The sequence below is a fragment of the Apostichopus japonicus genome, chromosome 1, assembly GCF_037975245.1.
Source record: "Apostichopus japonicus isolate 1M-3 chromosome 1, ASM3797524v1, whole genome shotgun sequence".
NCBI classification, from domain to species: domain Eukaryota; kingdom Metazoa; phylum Echinodermata; class Holothuroidea; order Aspidochirotida; family Stichopodidae; genus Apostichopus; species Apostichopus japonicus.
The window spans coordinates 18,139,057-18,164,215 of NC_092561.1; the positions used below are offsets into that span (position 1 = coordinate 18,139,057).

The following is a 25,159-nucleotide window of genomic DNA, read 5'->3' on the forward strand; positions in this document are numbered from 1 at the left end:
AACCGATTATATTCACAAGATCACTGACTGGAACCCTGATATGTCTTTAAATAAACAGATTTATCTTCAACATTGTACCTTTGTCTCATAATGTATCAACTTTGAGAAGTCATGTTATGCCCTGTAGGTCTAGTTTATATTCATTTCTCTTTGAATTATCATTTGATGGCAAAAAGAGTGTCGTTGTAAATGGACGATTGTTTTCGAATTTTTGAAATCTTACATACTACTTTAAAAAGAATATCTTTTAAGAAATTAATGCAGTGCACCCATTATATTTTAGGGATTTAAATTATGTTTACAATCATTAATGTCCAGGTAATGTGTACGGAAACCATAGAGATATAACGGTGACAACAGTATAGTTTAATTTGGCATATCATCAAACATTAAAGTTAATTTTGGAATATTGGTTGTGGATCTTGAATTTTCATATCTCGAAAGGTTACAATTGAAGCTACAGATATAAAGTTTATTTGTTGGATATAATTAATTGAAAGACAGATCTTCCCTCCCAAGTCATGAAAAGTACAATATTTCCAATAAAAATAAGAAAGAAACCAAACATTGTAACACGAAATAAAAAGTGGCTTATCAAATTTTTATACTTTTTTCCAATTTCTCTCTCTCTCAAATAATTCATTGGCAAATAATACGGACATGTAACAAATAACATCGACAGAAAAATAATTTAAAAAAAACCCAGTTATCTTATCTTTATGTCGTATAGCTGTGAATTTCATATGTGACGAGTGAACGGCGTATAGCCGTTGAGAGGAGCATAAAATAACACAAGATTGTGGTAGGAAATTTTATTTCTATTATTTATATGTCAAGTTTAAATAATATTAGCTACCAATTTTCATCAAGCAATATAAGTAAACACAGTCCGTTTCTTGGGCCACTAGAAGTGCATTCAATTTACTGAAGCAGTCTGTAATTATGATATGGATGTTTCTCGCCAAAAGATCAATTTGCCGATACGTGCCGCATGGAAGTAACTACTGATAGTTAAATTGCAACATTTTGAATTGAATTGAATTGAATTGAACATTCAACTGACATAGAAGGCCAATGTTACGTTTCAGTAAATCAACTTGTATGGTTATGTGTGTACAGGCTCATGTAAACGACATATTTATATCATATTATAACATGCTCATATGCAGATATGGCTTGATTTTCCCATATAAAACTCAATTATATACAGAGCTCTTTACACCTTATACCAAACATAAATCGTAGGCATATGTTGAGGTTACAGTGAAGACAAAAGGATAGCGTACGACCAAGCACGCTAGGTGAAAAGTTTAGTTATTCTACTGTCTATTCTTGTTTACAATAATCAGACAATATTTCAGGATTCCCGTTGAATTTGACCAATATCACGGTGAGCAAGATGAAGAAGCCTACGAGAAACACAGCGAACATAATCCTGTCTGATACCAGAGCAACAATGCGAGCCTCCAGTTTAATCTGCGGAAATGATAATAACATAGATACGTCATTGAACTGGCCCTTATGTGAGGATGTAGTAGACAGAAATAACAACGGATTTTGTGTTTCACCAATGGTCTGGTGGCACCATGTATTTAAACATGAAATTAGATATAATTGGTAAAATCAAGAGGGCAGTGGGTAAGACTCAAGAGAAACCCCCTGACACACTCCAAGTGTCAACAATGTGATTGTCCAAGTGCATCACATGTTCATTTATTACTTAGAACTCAAACTTTCGATAAACTATTCGTGCTTGTTGATTCGTCTTGAAATATATAGTGTACACGCTAACTGAGCTATTCCCAGCTGGCTATATTTCGTAACACACAAGGACCCTTTGTTCGAGCCGGAAATGACTCATGGCTACTTGCCATGGAACGCACAGATTCCCTCACACTTACATGTTTAACTTGTAATACTTCAACAAGCGAGGTATTATTTTGCTTATTGTCCAAAGCAAAAACATCCATATTACCTCCTTAATTTCAACATTAAGCACTCTTTATTTAGTAATAGCATAGAATGGAATGGAATGGAATATACATTACCTTTCCACAAATGAAAGTTATTAAATTGGCAATACTTGTATGATATTGCATTCTCACCGTTTTACCTCCAATTCATTCGTCCCAAGAGTATTAAACGGATGCAAAAAACACATGTTGAAATGTTCAAATTGTTTGATCATTACTTCAATGTTTGAAATCGATAAATGAAGCAAATATGTTATTTTAATGTAGGATAGCACATAAATATAATATAAATGCCAATCATAAGATGTGTTTTAAGGTGCAACGTAAGTCACATAACATAACAACCTATAGCGTCATTTCTCAAACAAGATTAATAATCACACACTCATAGATTCGCCATATATCAATATGTGCATACGGAGATCTAGAGAACAGGGCTGGATTCCTAATTTGTTTTAAATTCAAATACTCCATTGAATAATGATTTTAAATTTAAAATAATTTTTTTCTTTAGTAACCAATCAAAGGAGTTGAAATAAATTTAGATAACCTTAACAGTTTTGCAAACAAATTTTAAACAATTCAACTACTTATTACCATACCTGTTCAACTGGGCTGATGTAAACATGTGAGTCATCCGTGGGTAGTATATGCGGAGTACTGCCATCTTTGACTTTAGGATCTTCAAGCTCTTTTCTGTGTCTTGAATTCTCATTTTGCACATTTCCAACTCTCTCACTGTATGATAGAACTCCAACGGCTTTCGGCAGATATTGCAAGAACAACTTACGCAAAGTTGGGTATTTGAGGAACATGAGCCGTCTATCACCATAAGCAATATAAATATTCAATACAGATATCGGCATGGCCAAACAGGTCAAGCCAAAATTGAGAGACAGATAAAGACTGAGAATGGGTGACTGGTCACCGTAAGGTGGTAAAATATCGGCCACAAGCAGCTGAAATACGGTTAAGCCAAGTACCATTGACACCCCAAGAGAAATTCTTTCTCCGCTATCAGGGGGCGCTAGAAATGCCACAAAGGAAATGATGCAGAGTAGGGATGAAGGTACCATCAACGTTTTCACATAGTAAGACGGTTCTCGTTGTAAGAACAGACAGAATACTCCCACGCTCGTGTTTGCAATAGGGATAGATGGTGAAAAGTCCCGAAACGCCAATGTCCAATTATGAGCTGTGATATTGGTTATTGACCACTGAAGACTAGAAATGTCGGACACATCGCGAGCCGGTAAAGTACTAAGATATAAAATGTCCGCGTACTGATTTGATGGCAAAAACCTGAAAGCGCAAACTTGTGTATCGAATGGAAAGTACTGAACCCTGAGATGGAAAGATAAGAAGAAAAACATACAGGAAGCGTGAGTTTTTGCAATATTTTTTTCTAGATGTCGATGATACTTGTAAGACAAGAAAGAGATTGGAGTTATTGGATTCGGATAACAGGAAACAAAAATTTACGTGAATAGTTGTATTTTTGTATTATGTACATTTATTTTTACAAACATAAACATGATATAGTGCAGTATCACATCGTCTGATGCAACTGATAGTACGCTGTCCGAAGCACCTTCCAACGCTACGTCATCTGCAACGTTCTCTAGAAATATCAACACTGTGACAAATGTAGTATTACTTTGTGGACGAAGTTTAATGTCAAGAAGATCTTGTTGAACCAGAATTCAATTGTAATTCAATTACTGCTTCCTTTAACGCAACAAATCTGAGCCAGTTTGTTACAATATAGTTTACAGAAGTAACAGCGTAATTAATATTAAATATTCCAGTGGCGTAGGAAGGTACTTTTGAATGGAGGGGGGGAGGCTGAAGACTGATGGCCGGCCTGGGGGAGGGGTCTAAGGGAGGGGGTGTCCCCCTCCCCTTTGGATTCTTTTTGCATTTCCAGGTGGCCTCAGATGCAATTTGGTGCAATATAGCACACTTCAACTCTCACTCCATTTTGTAAAGAATTTTGCATTTTCACCTGGCCTTAAATGCAATTTGGTGCTCCAAATAAGATTTTTTTCTCATTTGGAAATGAAAAAGGGGTTTTCTGACTTGCGGAGCGGGGGGGGAAGTATCATTCCGCCCCCCATATTTTTCACTGGGGGATGGCGCCCCCCAGCCCCCCGGTTCCTACGCCCTTAAAATATCCTAAACTATAGGAGCCTGAAATATCGCGTGTGCGAATTCTAATCTCAAAACGTACCGCTTCCGGTGAGCGGTTAGCTGCTCCCCGACCAAACTGTCAGGTAACAGTAGGAGTAACGAAGATTTCTGTGCCAAGAAATACAGTATCATGAGCCTAAGCTTATAAAACCTTTTCAAATTAAAAGTAAAATTGATTAAGAAGAATCTTACTTGAGTGGGCACAGCGTAGACATTATGAGAGGAGTTCCCAAGCTGACGATACCATTTGAATCTAATAGAACCCCTCCTCTCTCTGGTGAGATGATGTTTAATGATTGAGAATCTAATCTACCAACAAGAAAGATCAAATATATTTAGACGCATATGAACACTTTTCTAACCGACATAGAATTACAAGACTGTTTGTATTAATTACAGTTTTCTCTTCCCATCAGCAGGACAGGTGCAAATCTCCTTCATTTTTTTTTTCGCTTAGTATAGAGGTCAAGTTTGTGAAAGGTACGACTTACCGTATACATATATAAGAATCTTGAAATCAACTTTCGTTACTAGAAAACATAACTGCAGACGGTAGGTCTAACAACGTTCCTTACATAAGTTCAATATTACAACAACATTAATTGTTAGATTTCTTCAAGTATTGATTGTTTAACTTACGTATTGCTTAAAAATATCATCGGTGTCCAGATCTCATTAATGGAGATTGGCATGACAGTTATATTTCCAAAGTCTTGTGGAATCCAAGAAAGTCTTTCGTCGCGCCATCTCTGAAAAGAATACGATTTAAAGCAGAAATGACAATACGTGTTGAATGAATTACTTTGACGAATATTTATATCAAAGTTGCAATCCGATTTCCGGAACCTTTGAATGAATTTCTAAGCGCTAAAATTCACCTTTGAAAATAGGAATTGGCTGGCCACTCACAACTAGAGCCCAGCTCATTAACCTTTGTACCCGTGACGTGTTTTCGGTTCGCGTTAGTTACTACAAGCTGCAACACACGATGTATCACACGCGCAAAGGAAAGATGAATGTTGACCTCTGGAGAATTTGATATGCAACCGCAACAATTTGAGCCAAAAGAAAATGATTATTAACTAGTATGTATAGTCTTCCGATAAAGATGTATCAGACAATTATTTAACACCAGCAATACCGGGACGACTTGGGAACACGACGTGGTAGGTATGTTGTTTTCTTGTTTGTGCGACATGTGTAGTACAACTAGGCCTAGTACTAATGCGTACCACAATGCGGATGACTAAGCTAGGCCGTTTCTTACGTGGCTGCTTAAGGAAGATATATTTTGTTAAATATGTTGACCTAGCAAGCTTTATTAAGCTTTATTTTGTAAGTTTATTTACCTATGATATGCAAAGATAATTACTGAGCATTCAATATATTTTTATTGACAAATAATTGACTGGGTTGGTGGTAAACACAAAGTAACTGATAGCCTAGCCAGCTAGGCCATAGCCGCAGGGAATTATCAGAACATATCGTCGAATACTATGTAGGCTCGAAGTTTGTCCTCATCACCGCGTCCAAAACTGAGATTTTGGAGAGAAACAGAATCCTAAATTCCGACCATGATTGTTACCTCGACTTGTTGTATTACTACATCCAATGCTGCACAATACGGCTTTGTTTAGTGGTACAACAATAAGCTATGGTGAAGTATCAAACAAAACTAAAGTCTCAGAATCAATAATGGTTTTCGTACTAATAATAGAAAGGCTCGCGGTTGAAAAGAAGCTGAACAGCGATGCGACTCGAAATGAGGTCACGGGTCAATTTCTGCATACGAACCGGAAGTACTCTTAATTCGCTGTCACGAAATAACGATAAAATCAGCAAAATAACGTTAAGAATGGAAGGTGTGTGTTCTGTTATAACCTAATATACACTTTATTAGTAAACAAAATGTCATTTCTGCTTTAAACAGTTGATAGGAATCGATAATGATAATAGCAAATTATGTTTAGATGTAGAGATTGTATGATTTTACAAGATTTCGCAATTATTCCTCCAGATGCAAATATCGAACTTTTTGCTATCGTTTACTACATTATTGACGAAAGTATACGTAAACAAATAATTTTAAGAGTACTTTTTTTAACATAATCCCTTATCTAAGCCACAAGTTCATACCTATTCTTCATCAAGTCCAATCACATATGTTGACTTTTTAGATTACAGTTTCTAGTATAGTTAATAGTTACAATATATGCATCTGTTTGATTCTGTGACTTAAGCCTGTAACTATAACTTTCAGTTTACATTTATTCAGTAATCTATCAGTAGCCATTATTTCATTTTGTTTATAAGAAGAGTAGTATACTTAATATTACTGCATATAGTAATTTTTTTTTTCAATATGAAGAATATTTCACTGAATGCAACACAATTTGTAAAAGTACAATTGTAAGCCATTAAATTTCTTCAATCCATGCATTTAATTTTATTCATATCTGAGAAAAGACACATGCGTGTCTAGCTAGTAAATATATTTGGAATAACATCCTCACCATATAAATCCATCCTGATGTGGTGATAACTTGATCTCTTTCGTTCTGTGTAAGAAATTTAAGATGGTAACAATGATGATTTCTACCTTGATAGTTCGAAAACCACAATGCTCGAAATTTCGTTTAAAAATTAGACAGAATGGTACAAGAAATAATTAGGTCAGTTGATAACGTATTTAAAGTAAAAAAAGGTACCGTATTGTTTTAACAGAAGACTGATACATCCATTTATGTTATCGAAATATCAATCATTATTCAGTATGCTGGATAATACCAACGAGCAATATTTCCCTTCTATGAAATGATTTGAAATAAAATTGTAAATTAAGGCGGATAATCCTTGAGATTGTCTTGATTGTGATTTAATGATAAGCTTACCAAATCTAACATCGAAAATATCTGCAACGCTATCGTTACGTGTACTGTAGAAGCTGCTCCAGTGATAGGTCTTTCCATTGACGAATAATTGGCATGCTTTAGCAAGTATTCTCTTATTTGTCCTTCGTAACTCCTGGGGTATTTCGCCCTTATTTCTGTAAATAACAAATATACACAGTTTTCCTTGCATCTTGCTAAACTACCTAACACCATTTAACTTTGTTGAAGAACGTATGGTATCAAAGTTAAACTTTGTTTGTATAATTTAAACAGTGCAATCATGGTGACATACTACAGATAAAATGTTGTGAGATGCTCCATGCTATAATAATTAGAGGATTACTTGGACAGATACAGATTGTCGGCTTTAAACACCCGGAATACCAACTCAATATTATCTGTGCGTTTAATTATACGAGTGGTTATGGAATTTGCTTCAGCCTGACTGGTTGTGCTAGAAAACCAAGTTTCTTTGAACCGACATCGAACCAGGACACGCTTCATTGTTATAACTTTTATGTCTTACAAACTTTATCAACATTTACCATTATTTACGACTGATTACCGATTTATCATTAAAACATTACGTTCTAATGCTACGTTACAACATGAAAGTAAATATTGAAAGAAAACATTATTAGACAGAAACGAAAATATTACTATCAACCAAAATTTCAAGTTGTTTGGTTCATGTTTAAGATCACTATCAACGTGTATATTTTGCATAACGTTATCCCTAAGAGTGTGTTTAAATATCTATATGCGTTGAGCACCATTGAAGAGCTAGAATGCTCATGGAGTATCGTTTACTTATCTTAACATGTAGACTTATGGAACCTTTACTAGAATCATAAACAGACCAGTCCAAATCCTCATGCAGATAAACATGAAATGAAGTCAAACGTAAAAGACACTTGCTGACCTCCAAACAGGCAATGTTGTATCACCAAAAGAAGCCACATATGGACATTCATGTTGAGGTAATGTAGCACAGCCACCTGTCCTTTGTAACAGTGCAATGTGTCCAATATGAAATATCACTTTCTGCCGTTATGAGACAACCAAAAAAGCGATCCGTTAATTTAACACAGAACCTTCGTAAGTTCAGAGTAAGATTAAATTGATGTTTAAAAAGCCAATCGGTTTTAAATGGATATTTTCTTAATTAAGCGATAGTACGGTGTCATTATTAAATGCAGCGAATATCGGATTTCATTAAATGCACGTTCGATAGTGCTCGGGTATATTCATGCCACGGTTTTTTTTTTTTTTTTTAACACGAAAGAAATAGTCAAGCGTACTGCTGGCATTGTTCTGTTGAAGGACGTGTTTTATTGGTCGAAACAAACCACTTAACTGATGTCAAGCTAGGTACTTAACAACGGCAAGGTCCTTTTTTTGAAAATCACTGCATGACAAATACATTCTTTAACAAATATATTTTAAGAAGTTTCTCGGTAGATGAATGTAGATGGAAACGGAGGTTGAGAACAACGATATTGATTTAGTGAACGAAAATGTCGTTGTGTGGAGAATTAAAGCTAGTGATAGGTAATATAGAAACTATTTGAAGTAAAGGTACTTTTATTTCCAATATGACGTGCAAATATGAAATAATTTATACATCGATTTTTACATGCATGGTTGAAACCGAGAAAGAGAAAAAGAACTGTAAGTGTCAGTCATTTTAGAAAATATTATCATGTAATCAATTTGCGAAACATTGATTTTGTATGCTACACTGTACACAAAGGTATTCTACGATAGAAAACTTAACAGAACACTAAAATGTACCAGTCATGGAACGCGTAAAGATGTTCAAATGATTTTTTTAACACTTGATGTTATACACAGATTATGTATGTCAGTAGCAAAACGGCCACCCATTCATGTTTTAACACAGATGCATATAAATGCGCAATATATTCAAGTCGAAAACGCTATTATAAGCAACTGTACAATTCGGTTCGGGTGAAACGGCAAATGTTCTCTTTGGGAACATAGGTGACTAAACAGGAGAATACTAGTGAAAAGATGAAAGAACACTGGATATTCAGTTTTTGAACACTAATGTTTATTGTAAAAAAAAAACCATTACATGTCCAGTGTGAGAACACTAAAACGCGTCAATGCAAGTGAAACAAATATTTAACGCTAAATTGTCTTTAAAGATTTGAATATTAACACGACTGTTAAATTATGACGACTCAACGTTGAAGCTTTGGACCATTTTAGTATGTTTGGCCTGAAATATGTTGTGATTCCCAGGCCTAGTATTAAGTGACAACAGCGCAAATCAATACAATTAATGTAAGCATAACACTGGTATTATAATTGCAAAAGATTTTCATTTACCACAGGAATCAAGGAACTTAACGACGGATAGATCTTTTCTGATTTTAGACGCCCAATGTTATAAGATGGTGCCAAAATAACTCCTTTTTGTGTTACCGAAACATGTTGTTTTCCCCATTATATCACTATTTTCTGAAATAAAATTGTTGAATACCATATCTGAATTGAAATTGGAAGCAACATTTACATAAAGTAAAATTGATGTATCCTTAAATAGAAAAAAGAAGTGGGTTTGCTAAAACAAAATATTTGGAAAACCTGGGCTTTTGGTGACTTTCCCATAACATTGTTGGCTTCATTCCATATCACATTTGCTGATGGGAGTTATGCATTCTTCTCAGATCTATTTCTACAGAGTAAGCCCTGTTTATGGCTGCTCTCATAGGTGACTCTTTGAATATAATATATATATATATATATATGTATATAATAATAATTTAAATTTGATGCTGCTTTGACATACGTATAGGCCTACCTTGCGGACAGTGGAAATCTGTACCGAGTAGTGACTATCTTGTACTTGTACGATCGAATTACATCTATGTGCATTTATGCGATACGCGTGAAGTTGTGAAAGACGTTGCGAGACATTTCCCAGCCGGTTCAAACCGGTACAGCCGACTCAAAGCCTATATGTTGGCCCTAAAGACAGTACAGTATGTGTTCTTAAGTTATTAAGATGCGCAAAATAGAACACATCCATGTGCATATATGCGATACGCTTGAAGTTGTGAAAGACGTTCCGAGACATGTCCCAGCCGGTTCAAACCGGTACAGCCGGCTCAAAGCCTATATGTTGGCCCTAAAGACAGTACACTATGTGTTCTTAAGTTATTAAGATGCGCAAAGTAGAACACATCTATGTGCATATATGCGATACGCGTGAAGTTGTGAAAGACGTTGCGAGACATGTCCCAGCCGGTTCAAACCGGTACAGCCGGCTCAAAGCCTATATGTTGGCCCTAAAGACAGTACAGTATGTGTTCTTAAGTTATTAAGATGCGCAAAATAGAAAACATCCATGTGCATATATGCGATACGCGTGAAGTTGTGAACGACGTTGTGAGACATGTCCCAGCCGGTTCAAACCGGTATAGCTGGCTCAAAGCCTATATATTTTGGCACTAAAATTGACAGTATGTGTCCTTGAGTTATTAAGATGCGCAAAAAGAGAACACATAATATTTTTGTCAATCGGTTGATATGAACATCGAGGGCTTCATAAATTCAGGTTGTTATACTATGTGTTCAGGAATTAGCATACTATGTGTTCATATCACATCACTACCTGTTCAAGGAAGGGCACCCTGTGTTGATCAAGTTATATCGTTTCCATCGACTCCAGATTCTCCTTAAACACCTGTGTTATAATAAGAAACGTCTTACGCGTCTTAAGGGAACTCATAGAACACATTCAGACGCGTCATGCGTAGGAATTGTTTACAGTGTAGAATTAAAACAATTAAAGACGATGGTAATAATGAAGTGAACTCACGTAACAACACAATAATGATTTAACAGTAAACAGTAATACACCACGTCAATCGAATAGCAAATTCATGTATTTGAGTACAAATCACTGACGATGCTGTGATATATAAACGCCATTAATGTTCATACACTAATAACGGAATGCAACTATATATTCGGTTACACATCAAGTACCTCTAAGACTATTATCAATTAAATAATGACGGATACACAAATATAAGGAAAAACAAGAAGTTTGTGAAACTTGTAAGTTGTTCCAATATTTTCTTTTCAAAGTTATTTAATGTTATTTGACCAAAATATTTGCATCTGAAAAAATACCCAATCAGTGATTATGAAAGTGAAAGTGTTTGAACAGTTTTTGAATTAAGGTAAGAAAACAATAAGTATCATGAACATGTAGGCGCATATGCTGTACTTGTTATGAGTGGAAATTAAGGAGTAGATGCATTAGCAAAAGACTTGAACGTCGATTAAATTGACGAACATAGAAACAATATTTGAAAAATATTACAGATATGTTACCTACGGTGCCTTTGGTGGTAAACCTTTGCGTAGTTACAATTCATCACGGTCCCTTTTGTATTTGTAATCTATAGTTTACATAGCTTACTAAGTAGCATTGACATTGTTAATCGATTATGGAACGTCTTCTCCCAACTTTAGTATCAATAAGAAACAAAGCACACGAAATAGTCGTTCTTATAAGCAATGTTTAGTACGCGTGACAGTTCAATGATATGATGTAAATTAATGGATAGATATCCTAGAGGATGTAGAGGTTCGGTAAGGAATATGACATTTGCAAGCAGAAAAGATGTATAACACATATTTTGCGAGAACATATCAAGCTATTTTAATGAAAAGTTTCTGAAAATTAAGCATTCCCAAACTTTGGAATAACTCAAAACATAATGTAATGTTCAATATAACTCGAATATTTATATGTTTTTTATGAAACAGCTTTAAGTGATTGATTTGTCGTCTTTACATCCAACAATTGAAACTAGTCTCGCAAAACTTAAAGTGATTCGCTGGTGTTTCATCTTTTCTTGCGCTAAAAGGGGGAAGATTCTCTGCAACGTTTGTACATATTACGTTCCTTCACATAGAGAAGACAGAAGCAAACTTCACTTTCAAGCTAACATTCTCAGAGATTTTTTGCCGGCGGTTCTTCAATCTGAAATGTTTCTTCGCACAAAATTTGGGCTGGGCCATCGTTTCCATTGAAATCAACAATAACTTGTATCACAAGGAGGAGAAAAACGGAGAAGAAAATAATGGACGCAATCCTGTCGAGCACAAGAGCGACGGTGCGAGCTTCTATTTTAGTCTGAAAAGAAAAGAAGTAATTAAAGGAGGACTATAAAATTATATTATAATGAGATTCTTTTGTGATGTCATCGCATTAACTATTATAATGCACTCAATTGTCTTCATTTCTATAATTGGATCTAAACATATCCTTTTATTTTGTCTGCAACTAGAATTGATAGTTACGGTAGTAGTTACCTCTCTAACATTTTTGATCATAATGTAATTGTTTGTAATCACGTGATAAGCTTGCTGTTCAGTTTGGGCCTAATTTCTGAACAATTGGGCACAAATAATGAAATTGTCATTTAATGAGTGAAATCGAATAATCAGTTTCTATAATTTCGAACAATAATGTTAACTTTATAATACTATACTGAGATTCTTGTAAATCAATACAAATGTCACAAAGCACAAGCCATGACTGGTGGCTTGAACTGTGTGAATAACAAAAGCAATTTGCTAGAAATTGGCACTGATGATGGCCTAAGTATGGATATGAGGAAAAAGGAAACCGAAACATGATTTGCTTTGAGTGTGCTACTAGTTACGAATGAGGAGTAATTCCTTCCAAGCAGATAAAGTAAACTATTCATTCATTGGAAGATGAGCTTTTAAATCACACCGGGGTAGTGGTGGAAGGGGAGATGGGGGGTGCTAGTTTATAAATATATTACGTTGTTTTGCCGTTATGGAAGGTCAATTCTTTTTCTTTTCGTTTGATTTTCTATCGTATTATTTACGCTGAAAGAATATGCATTGCCGTTTAAGTCCACTACCATTTCATGTTAAAACCGTCGCCATCTTGTCAAAACCATGGAAATTAAAAAGTCAGTAGGGGAATAAGAAACATACAATAAGATAGCATTTCTACAATAATGCCATTTGTAGACCCTTTGAGCTTTCTCTAATAGTATATGAAGGAACGTTGAAAACATGATATACAAACTTGCTTGCATTGTAGAGTGCTGTATCTTAACTTTACTTATCCAGCCCAATTCGCAATAGGAATCATAGGTTGGACATGACGTTGAAAGGTTTAAAAAATGCAGAAAATAAAATAAAACATTATTGTGTCAAACATGAAATGCATTTGGCAAATATTTTACTAACGTTGAGTTCAACGAAATAAATAAAAATAGCCTTTGCCTTTGAAGAAGATCCTGTTAGGATCGAAACGTCAGGTCAACTTACTTTTACACATTGAATTAAACGATTAGTAATGTGTTAATAAAAATTTGGTTTTTCCCCTACCCTCTTGCATATCTTAGTCAGAAAGAAAATTTACCGTAACTGTTACATTATAACTTGTCTGGATCAAACTGGAAAAAAAGAACATTCAAATAAAGAATTACTTCCCAAACAAACCTTTTCAGTCGTGTCTAAGTGACCATCCAAACTCTCTGATGTCTTGGTCTCCATGTCGCTGTTTTCAAGTTGATTCCTCCTCTTATTTGGCTTGTTCAAACAGTTTATCCTTTCACTATAGGACGGAACACCAAGAATCCGTGGTAAATATTCAATCAACAGTCGTCTCATGAACAAACACTTTAGAACAGTGAGTCTCTTATCACCATAAGCGATGTTAATATTCGACAATGATATCGGTACCGTACTGGAAGCAAGGACAAAATTAACTGTGAGATAATAACTAAGAATTGGAGAACCTTCGAGAGTTGTTGGCAAAATATCCGCTACAAGAAGTTGGAAAACGGTCAGACCAAGAACCATAGATACGCTCAACGATATCCTTTCACCACTATCTGGGGGAGCAAAGAATGTTAGAAAAGACAAAATACAAAGAAGTGTAGACGGTATTAATAGTACCCTGATATAGTATGATGGATCTCGCTCAAGGTGCAAACAGAACACAGCCATACTCAAATTTCCACTATGAATATTTGGAGTAAAATCTGGGATGATTAGTTCTCCATCATAATTGGTAAGATTTGTAATTGTCCAGTCAAGGCTGCTGTAGGTGCCGAGTAGTCCTTGCGATCGTGTTAGTATCTTGACGAGGTCATTATGTTGGTTAGTGGGCAGAAAGTGGTATCGACATACTTGTTTATCGTAAGGAAAGTAGTGAATTCTGAAACCAAACAATAAATATCGATACAAAATAAGGAATAGCTAAGAAAGAAAAAAGTATAGTGTAGTCAGAGATATCAAGAGAAATGGTGGCATTGAAAAGATTGATATTTCTGTATATTTCAGGTAATCAACTAAATAGTTAATACTGGAATATATATGACGTGTCCATGCGTTGCACTTTGTTTCGGTGGAAGGACGGGGGAGGGGGTGTTGGATTCAACAAACAATTTCTCACTGTATTCATTTTGTTTCATAAACTTTCATAAATATCGACGTGCTCAAATATCTTACGAGAGAGGACACTGTGTAGACAAGACGGCTGGGGTTCCCATAGTAGCCACTCCATCCGAATCTAACAATATCATTCCTCTCTCTGGTGAGACGATAGACAAAGAATCACTATCCAATCTGTTGAGTAAAAGCAAATAATTTATACTTAATATTATAGTTTAACTATAAAAAATAGAACTTCAGTATGGAAGTGGAAATATAACCATAATACATTTCATTGCTAATAAGCTTAAGAGGAGGTAAACTAATATTTAGTTTTTCTTGAAGTTGACAAAATTTTGTCACACTCTGTCCTTGTAATTATATGCAATTGTCAACGACACAGCAGCCACCAGCGTGTATTAAATATTTAGCTTTGTTTGTTCCTTCGTCGTGTTCGTTTAATAATTCCAACAACAATTGTTGATGACTTTATGTATTGCTAATAAACTAATACAAACTAAACGTAATTTAGGTAAAAATTTGAAATTCCCAGTGACCTCTTCTGCAGAGAAAAGTTCCAGTTGAGAACGCAAGTTGGTTTACTGTTTCCATAGAATCCATTCCTTTATATATTTGTCCTTCCAAAATGTTTTCTTAACTTTCTTTACATAATATTATTTATATAAGCATATGATTGACTTAACTATCTTACTCCACCCCACACGCTCATTTCAACCCTGATTGGACTCTTATTAAATGTTAGTTTATATGTCATTTACGCGTTAGTGATGAAGATGCTCGGAGTCCATATTTCTTCCACGTACACTGGCACGACTGTCACATCTCCAAACTCAGACGCATTCCAAGAAAGACGCAAGTCCTTCCATTGCTGGTTATAAGAAAATGGAAGAAATATTAGCAACTTTAGTAGACAGGTGAATGAAAATAAGTACTACTGTCTCGGTTATTTTTACTGAGGTAATGTCCCCCATTTAAATAACGGTAATGCACGCTAAGACACAAAGAATTCTATACAATTGTATTATACTGTAACACTATAACGCTATCACCCTGTAACACAATACCACTGTATCACTTTACTGTAACCATGGCGCTATCCCAGTTTATAGCTCCATGCTGTAACACTCTGTTTTCTGTTTCTGTTTTCAATCTCAATGAGAAATGTTAATATCTGCAAACAAACATTACTGAATATATATGATGGGATATGATGGAAGGTTCCGAAACTTGATAAAGATATTCACAGTTTTAAATCATAGTAAACATTTAAAAAATATATGTATAATTAGATATACTGATCAATGATGCCTCTGAAGAAGATCCTGCTAGGATCGAAACGTCAGGCCAACTTACTTTTACATGTTACAAATCTAGATTACTAAATCAGAGGTTTCTGGAAGATGATTCGATGTGGTTGAGAGTGGGGATGGGGCACATTTTATGAGCGTCACGGGGGCTTGTGAGTTAAAGTGGAGCTAACTACAAAATTACATCACAACTACAACTCAAAATGGATCCGCACGGTACACTCTGGACCACTAATTAATTAGTTAGAGTAAACATTTGAATATTTATATGTTTCATCTTCAAGAAGAAGACCACTTTTCATAACAAACTCTCCTTTTAGATATTAATGTTCTGGAATTTGTCAAAAAAGGGCAGTTTTGGAAATATTGTTTTCGACTTTTACTGAAGAGAGGGAACAATTTTAGAATCTGGAAAGAAATTTACTTTTCATTAACATAGTCGCGCATTTGATATTTGTGAAAAGGGGTATAACATAACTCTAACAAAACTGGAGGAGGCATAAAATAGTGAGTGAGATATCTACCGAGACCAATTTCAATTATAAATCTCACCAGAGAAATCCAGACTGCTGTTGTAAGCACTTGGTCATGCTCATTCTGAAAGGAGAGTATAACGTTTCTATTATAACGTTTATATTTTATTAAAAAGTGAACATCAAATGGATCGGCGCTTAACTATTACATGAATCAAACTGAAGATGATCTATTGAAAACGCTTATTATAGCTTGCGAACACGCCGGATGGGCTTGTATACAAATCTTCAAAAATTTGCTCTACAAAATTTCTTCATAAATAATTACGAAGAAGATTTTTCTTTACCGTAATGATCTGCAGTCATATAATGCAGCTTGTCCAGTTTCGCGGAACTAGATTCTGGTTAATTTTTTGGCGAGTGATCAATGTCTACAAGTTACCAATAACATAGCGTTGTGCATGACATCAATCTCACGAGCGACATGAAATGTTTTGACCAATCAACGTACCGCAAACCGAACACGATGTACCAACTGACGAAAAATTGCTATATGTACATTTTCCCTGTGTTATGCGGCAAATCACTCATAGGCCGTAGGCCTTTAGAACTACATATCACTTAAACTTTTGTTTTCCAGAGAGGAAACTATTGCAAATAATTGAACCAAAATAGAGACCTTGCGGTTCTGTAATGGGAAAGTTGGGTCAACACATTTTACGTACTATGGCTTATACATGATCCCTGACAATATGTAGTTAATTAGTTTATAGTTTATTGTATGATCTTGCTATCAGGGATTAAGAGTAAGGGATTAAAAAAGATAATAAAAGCACATTGAATAATTATATTGATCAATTACACTGTACTTTAGTTGCACCATTATAACTCGACTTCTATTGAAATATCTTTATCGAGTGTCTCCAATATGACAACTTCCAGATATTTTGATAAGTTTTGCTGAGTTTTACTCTCATTTGATCAGACTTATAATATCTCTGTAGAGATTATTTTCTACGGTATGTAAGTAACAAGGGATTAACTACTGATTCAAATTAAAAAATGTGGAAACGTGTTATAAAGTTATGTAATCTTTGTGTTAATTACCTTAACTACAGTTTAGACCAGATTTTAATATAAGATGTTGCCTAAAATTTCGAAAATGGAATAAAACTGACTTACCAGATCTATCATCGCATGTATATGCATCTTCATATCAACTTGTACAGTATCACTGGCATTAATAACTGGTCTTTCTCTAGACGAATAGTTGGCATTATTAAGTAATCTGTCTCGAATTTCACCCTCAAAACTTTTAGGAACCATTCCTGACAGATAAAAAAACGGAAATAAATAAATATATTTATATTTTTTCAGGTTTGGACACTGTATTATAGTCCTAAAGAAGTAATAGAGATGCATATATATATATATATACTTCAAGCGCTAGATCACAAATATTTGTGATAGAGATTGTTAAGATAAAAATTTAGCATACTTATAAATATATACCTGTCACAGTGGTAAGCGTCATGAACACAATTAACCAGACACGACAATCCATTTGGAAAGGTGAATTATATTTAAACTCCATGTTATTCGATATGCAGGAAATTGATAACTATATATGTATATAAAATCTTTCCACGATAACTAATAACAAATTTCCTGCGTGGTTTTCTCGGTATAGCCTCGTATACTATCAATATTCTGTACGGTAAAACGCAGTGCACGAAAACACAAGTATCTTCCTCCTCACCCGCCTTATCTCTCAATGTATATCTACCTTCTGGCTGACGTTGTGAAATACACCGGTAATCTTTTACAATTACAATTCAATCTTGGCCATCCCTTCTGATTTTAATATCAGTGAGATTACAGCCGTATTCATGTAATATATTTAAAATATAAATCTCCTCGTGACTGTGAACGTTATTAGTGAACGTTTTATATTATCAAATAGTGATTTTTATATTGTTTCTTGTTTTTTCTTCTTCTAACGACGAGTTGATATTTTAGCCGACGAAGCGTATATTAATTTATTAAAAGAACTCAAGCAAAGAGGCAATGCTTTCATTTCTTACGAGCAGTTGAAAGACTCATTTAGTAATTGCACTATACTGTTCATTTAATTACGATGCATCATGGTTTCTGTATGTACCTTTCCTTACTTGTGAATGGTTTTTGACCTTATTGTATTCAAACATGTTCGAATTGACACAAGAATTTTACCAATAAAGATACCAAGCGTGGTAGAAAAAAAATATATATATAAAAAATATTAAAGTGGAAGATATGATGCATTAGTACACTTGATAAACGCACTGCATACGAAACAGCTCGTTAAATCAGTCATTTAAAGGCTTATTTAGCAAGATAAAGAAGAAAAAAATTACAAAGGAAGGTGAATGACGGTTTCGTCATTGGTAAAATCTCTGTTATTTGATGTAGTTATTAATTTTGTGGTATTATTAGTTAAACTATATAAAAGCTGAATAATATATTACTGTTAATCTTCATATTTTTTTGTTTTACTTTTAGATTGGGACCACGAATTAACGTAAAGAAGAGTTGACTTGCAAAGAGAAGAAAACCATATGTTTATTTATGATAAAATATACAAATTTCAAAAACATGAATCGAAGTTTATAATCGATCTGTTAGTATTTATTAGTACCGTCTTGATTTGACGAAAATAAGAGTAGATCACGCTGTGACAAAGCCAAAGCAAAAACGCAAATTAATATATCATGATAGAATATATACTAATATATTTTTATTACTACTTTAGGTATTTTATCGTCCACAGTTTGAAAATGGTTGCTCTTAGCTATACACGTACGAATGAGACGGTTATTTTGAGCGAGTAGAATGACATTTGAACCTGTTTAATCGAGGGATATTAAATCTTCATTTGTTCCACTGGGAGTAAACACCTAAGCTATAGCCCACCCGGTGACTGCCTCCCCCCACCCCTCGACGGCACAGTCCATCATATTGCATTAAGCCAAGAACATAAGGCATATATTGACACAAACATTACTAAACCAAACCTTTTCTTTCTTCTTTTTAATATTTATGAATAATTAAAATCCATCCTGGTTGTTGTGCTTCTTGCGATTAACGATGGATTATATTATCTGCATCACGATGTTATTGCGACTAATTTTAAATTACTATTTTATTTATTAATTAACGACATGAAATCTGATTAGGATCTGGTAATAAGAATCAAGTTAATCTTCATATTATTTATTTCTATCTTCTTCTTTTTGTATTATTTAAGGCCCATCAATTTTATCGATAAACAATCAACCATGCTATAACCGTTTCATCGTTAATATTGTTACTTTTGAATCCATATGAGTTGTTTGAAAAATAAAATCATATCCCAACTAACTCTGGTGCAATGTCAGTTTAGTGATTCATGGTTCCTACAGTGTAAGTCGACGACTACGAAAGGAATATCAGAAGAGAGATATGGCACGGTACGGAATTATTCCAATAATACATTTTCAGTTGGAAATTGTAAACTGGAGGAATAAAACGAAATGAAGAAATTGCGAAGAAAAAAGTTTGGACCTCTACAATTATTAAAAATGTATTTTTGTTCATATTTTCAGTGGTAGATGACAGATTTCCTTTGAGTTCCGAGAGAAGAAATTCGTGACTTTTTTTATTAAACCAAACGAAGTTTTCATCAAGAAGCGTCCTCTATCTATGCATCCCGATCAATTGAAGCTACTTTCTAAAGAAAGTATAGCCAGAAATATAATTTTGATACTAGTGATCTAATGAAGGCATTCAATTACTGCATGTAATTACAAAAATCAGCAACGTTACATAACATTATGTATATTGGGGCTCCATATGATAAAAAAAGAAACTGGGATTTTACCCAAAAAGAGTCATTGAGAGGACGAGAGTAAAGAATGGATTTTGTAAATTTGGGAACTAATGTTCGTTTATTTACTTCCCCATCAGTATCTTTACCTAGAAATTTACATCAGACCCATTTCCTATCACTGACAGATTTTAAATCAGCAAAGCGATTCGACGGTCAATAGTATAAATGGTCGATTGGAAATGTCAGTGAAGCGAGGGATGTTCCATTGCAGAGGAGGCTCTACCATCAACAAAACCCCCTTGTTTTGCATACGCAGTAATGACTAAGGTAAACCTTTGATATAAACCAGGAATTAACATGACTTTTATTCTATAGGTAATTGATCGAATTCCAGAAACAAAGCAATTACAATTACTTAGAGCAAGAACCGCAAACTCCAAGTCTACGTTTACCATGATATTCATTTGTGTCTAAAGATTATTGAATATTCATGATCTTTTTTAACATGTTTGGAGAAGAACCCACCAAGAACACAGTGTTCCAATCTATGTTCGATGTCACACCACAATAAGAACTTATTCGCAAGATCATTGCCTCAAACGTTTCTTTTGGTTATATTAAGAATGAATTGAGTGTTGACTTTGCAATTAATACCATCCCATCTTTAAGTATTGGATGCTTGAGAAAGTGCTCCATTGGATAGAGTAGCATTAAAACTTATTGATTACCAAAAAAGGAATAACTCAAACGTTTACCTGTAACAAACAGGGTAATTACAAGAAGCACAGAACAATTCACTCGACGACAGCACGTCATTTGGCAAACATTTTCCCTCTCAGAATAATTGACTTCACTATTTACTTCAGACAATTGTCATCATAACCGTTTAATGAATTATCCTACAGTATATTATTCTTGCGAGCGTTTGAACTATCGTGCGTATACGAAGTTTCAAATCTGATGAAAAGATGCAAAATTGCCAGCAGGGACGTATTAAGATTAATATGCCAAAATTAAACCATTACATTTATGATTTTTTTGAACATCATGTACCACACTTTCTCTCTCTATGAAGATCTTGAACACATACAATTGTTTTTATAATTGAGACAAAAGCCGCTATAATTGATACATGGAAATATTTCATTATGATACGATATGTATATTTCTTCTGTGTTTATATGACTTTATTGCACCAAAACACTTAAAATAAGAATGGAAATTTAGGATATAAATTTTGACATCATCATATGACAACACTAGTTAAGATTGACACTTTGTATGTACGTAACACTTCCAAGCTGGCACTGTTTCCTTTCATGGATTATATATTAATAATATTCTCATTAACGTTCGGCTTTCTCAAACACTAATATTACGATAATTAACGAAGGAGGGATGTGAATATAATATTAATCCTGTCAATAGGAAAGAAATAATCAACACAGTGACAATAGAAAACAAAGTCATAAATCAACGAACAGATTAGTAAAGTGATTTATTTAAATGGCCTCATATATATATATATATATATATATATATATATATATATATATATATATATACATATATATATATATATATATATATATATATATATGTATATATATACTCCTTTTCTAAAGTTCGATAAAAGTAAATCTATGTGTTACTTTGACATGTTTAACCAAATTACCCAGTGAAACTCCCTTTATAATGCGTTAGAGAAATAATGTTTCACATTGTAGCTGGAACTGATCAACAAGCTAGGAAAGTTTGGCGACGATTAACAAGGAAGATCTGTAATCGTATGAAATGTTTTTTGGCTCCATCTGTCTATAATTATGCAAATATTAATGAAAGATAAATGTAAATATGTTTGCTTTAAATTGATTATCTTGTGGTAAGGCATAGTTAAAATGATGCAAGAAGCTAAGAACACAGAGACTTACAACTAACAAGAGCATCCCATCATTTTATTGAACACTCTTTTGCTGTTTATTAAATCCCATGTTTTCAATGACTACTCTATTGCTTGGATTTGGAAGTTAACTCGAAATAATCCATGACTGGGTGGAACTAGGAGACAAACAATTAGAGAACCGAGCCATATGATTATCACATTACACTGTTTTAAATAGTGTAAAAGTTATTCTGAACAGTGACCATATCATCACATCACTAGCTAATGTAACGCTCAGTCTATGCCATTTCAACTTGGAAGACATTCATTAGGAATATTACAGAAATATCCGAATAATCACGAAAAGTATCCTGCCACACACGTCCCCAGCACCGGCCACATGCAGCACCGGTAAATGATTGAATTTGAGAGTGGAAAACCATATAAACCAAATTAATTAAGATATTACCATAACTAATTAATAAAACTTATAACAAAACCTATTAAACACAACGCTTGCGTTTACCTCGACAGTCTTCCATTAATCTCGAATCTTAGTGATATCCTAAAGAAGTTTATAAGTTTAACCTAGGCTACTGTGCAAAATAGTATTCGATGTCACAACAGAGTAAAAAACATATTTTGCAAGCAGAATGCCGTGACGTTTCTTTGGTTACATGCAACAAGAATTAAGTGTTGAATTTGTAATTAACTGTCTTCCAAGAAGTGGATGTTCTATTGGATACAATAGAACTCAAACAATATTGATAGCTAACGAAAGCTAAAAAAATAAATAAAACGTTTACCTGTGTTATGCAATGTACACACTATTGAACCAAGGACCATTTACGCAACGACGGCACTTTTATTGGTAGCCAATGTCCCAGCACAGAGTAAAGGACTTCGCTATTTACTTAAGACGAGTGACAAAATTATAGAAAAAAAATGCTATTGTACTTTCGTGCAGATTCGAACGAAGTTTGTAGAATGTTTAATATGTAGATGAATTTCAGAGGGGATTTATGTCACCAAATCATTGTCATTGGTGGAATTGTCAACATTATTTACTTCCCTTTAACTTCCCCGTAACTTCCCTTTTCCGTCTCAATTATGGTGGGAATGTGTGTTGTTGGCAATTATAAAGAAGAACGATTGCTGATATTTCCCATTCAATGAGTATTTCATGGTCAAGTGTGATAAATGGCATCATTTTGCAAGGTCGTGTTTAGCTTCTGGACGTCAGATCACGTTTTAACGTTACTAACATCATATCAGGTTGCTAGATTAAGAAATTATTAAAAATAAAATAACATATGGTAATATGGTAAATAATAATTCTTTTTATTTTCACCGTTATCTTTTCCTGTCGATAGTTCATGCCCCACCCCCAAAAAACGACCTTATAGTCATTCGAAAAATGTTGTCCGTAGCTGCTAGACCTGCATCTTCATGTCGTGAAGATGTCCTTCATTAGTACAGATGAATTCATTATAATTGGCATGTTGTTCTTAAGATCGCTATGACTCTGGAGTTGAAATTATTACCGCAAATCACTTTGCATTTTTTCAATAACATAAGATATAGAAATATATGTTCCAGCAAACACTGCAAATATATACCAATGAAAAGTCACATTAGCACATAACATTTAACTGATTATATGCCAGCTCTTATTAAAAGCTTTAAACTGTAAAAAAATCGACAATTTGCATTTACTTAACACATCCAAGCTAGCGGCGTGACCTTGTGGTGTGTTTTATATGATCACATAAGGACATTACATTCGGCTTTCGCAAGCAATAAAGTTTGTATTACAAACATAGTTTTGCGATAATTAAGGGACGGATGTTATGTTATCGGATCCCGTCAATAGAATGGAAATGACCAACAAAGTTGTCAAAGGATTACTAATTAAATACATCAAGAGACGCACTTGTTAACTGATTGATTTTAATGAGCCATTAAAAGCTTTAATGTGCATAAAATGGTGATCTATTATAGGTTAGTATATTGATTAGTACGTTTAAAGTTAGTTTCAATTTGCGAAAATTCTCCCTGTTTGCTTGTCATATTTGAATTGTAATGGTGAATTCTGAAAGTCTGCACACATACATTGATTAACTTTAGTCAGCAAGGTAATATATTACATCACTCCCGGTGACCACTGAGGTTATTGCATTGTCATTCTCTGAATACCTGGGTAACATGCGGTTTTACTCTAAAATGGATATTCTAACAAGGATATAAGAGAGAGTTGGACCACTGACACAACAGCTATGTTCAGCTCTAAATTGCTTCCCAGTTATGGAATTGTACCGTATTTTAATGATTGCGTATATTAGTATGTGAAGTGTTTGGCTTTCTTGTGAAATGTTCTGCGCCTTTAACTACAGCTTATATATGTATATATGATATCTGAAGCTTAATTAGTATCATCTGAATAGTATCATTAGAATTAGTATCCATAGAACAAACTACTACCCAAGATATATGTAATAGTTGTACTCGTGGAGTTAATCTAGAAATCAAGCAACCACGATTCCAAATATAACCCCCACCCACTTGTCTGGCTCTATTATTTTATTTCTAAATATTCAGGACTCTGTTTTAAGTTCTTATCGCACTCAGCAGTTGCAGTTTCTTCATTCACTGTGATAGTTGTCGTATATTGCGTTGGGTCGTAGTTATTGCTGTCGAATTCCGATTTGTTTACGATGTTTATGGTTCTTCGGATCGATGGAAGGGGTCGATTTACATTATTACTAGAATTAGATAATCCTTCGGATGATGGTAAGCCCTCTCTAAAACGCAACATCAATCCAATAACAACAACTGTAATTGTTACCAGTACACATCCAGTAAGAGAAAGCCCAAGTTCTAATGGCCTTGACGCTGTTTGAAAGAAAAATGGCCAAAGAGCTGATTTAATCAAATTTATCCAAAATAGTAAAGATATTAGAGAACTAATGGTTATTCGATATTTTCATTTTAATCTATCCAACGAAATAAAATAAAAAGAAAAATACGCAAAGAACTCTACAAGATTTCGTTGTTTTGTAGCTATTAATGTTGATGTACCAGTCGATTTAGAGACGGAAAATGCACTAGACC

General features: G+C 34.3%; 3 protein-coding genes and 1 long non-coding RNA gene across 7 annotated transcripts in view; 1 reads left to right on the forward strand and 3 right to left on the reverse strand.

Annotated features, from left to right (window-relative positions):
• On the reverse strand, positions 1-8,444 carry LOC139969708 (neuronal acetylcholine receptor subunit alpha-10-like). Its single transcript, XM_071974890.1, has 7 exons — positions 7,977-8,444; positions 7,055-7,209; positions 6,677-6,721; positions 4,803-4,912; positions 4,356-4,472; positions 2,576-3,317; positions 1-1,476 (listed from the first exon to the last, which is right to left on the reverse strand). Exons 1-7 carry the CDS (start codon positions 8,026-8,028, stop codon positions 1,327-1,329), a joined length of 1,371 nt encoding a protein of 456 aa, XP_071830991.1. The 5' UTR covers positions 8,029-8,444; the 3' UTR covers positions 1-1,326.
• Positions 5,197-22,829, forward strand: LOC139969713 (uncharacterized). The gene is made up of 2 exons (XR_011793790.1): positions 5,197-5,333; positions 18,861-22,829. It is a non-coding gene; the product is annotated as an uncharacterized lncRNA (long non-coding RNA).
• LOC139969705 (acetylcholine receptor subunit alpha-like 1) lies at positions 9,107-18,285 on the reverse strand. Of its 2 annotated transcripts, XM_071974874.1 has the most exons (7): positions 17,832-18,285; positions 17,502-17,647; positions 16,399-16,443; positions 15,298-15,407; positions 14,597-14,713; positions 13,583-14,303; positions 9,107-12,233 (listed from the first exon to the last, which is right to left on the reverse strand). In XM_071974874.1, exons 1-7 carry the CDS (start codon positions 17,911-17,913, stop codon positions 12,051-12,053), a joined length of 1,404 nt encoding a protein of 467 aa, XP_071830975.1. In that variant the 5' UTR covers positions 17,914-18,285; the 3' UTR covers positions 9,107-12,050. The 2 variants fall into 2 exon arrangements, with proteins under 2 accessions (XP_071830975.1, XP_071830963.1); XM_071974862.1 differs by having other exon boundaries at positions 17,502-17,877.
• LOC139969681 (uncharacterized) overlaps positions 21,328-25,159 on the reverse strand; it is an 18,791-nt gene continuing 14,959 nt past the window's right edge. For all 3 annotated transcript variants that reach the window (XM_071974833.1, XM_071974850.1, XM_071974824.1), the window contains one exon: positions 21,328-24,940. In XM_071974833.1, the coding sequence (XP_071830934.1) occupies positions 24,624-24,940 (317 nt within the window). In that variant the 3' untranslated portion in view covers positions 21,328-24,623. The remainder of the gene's footprint in view (positions 24,941-25,159) is intronic.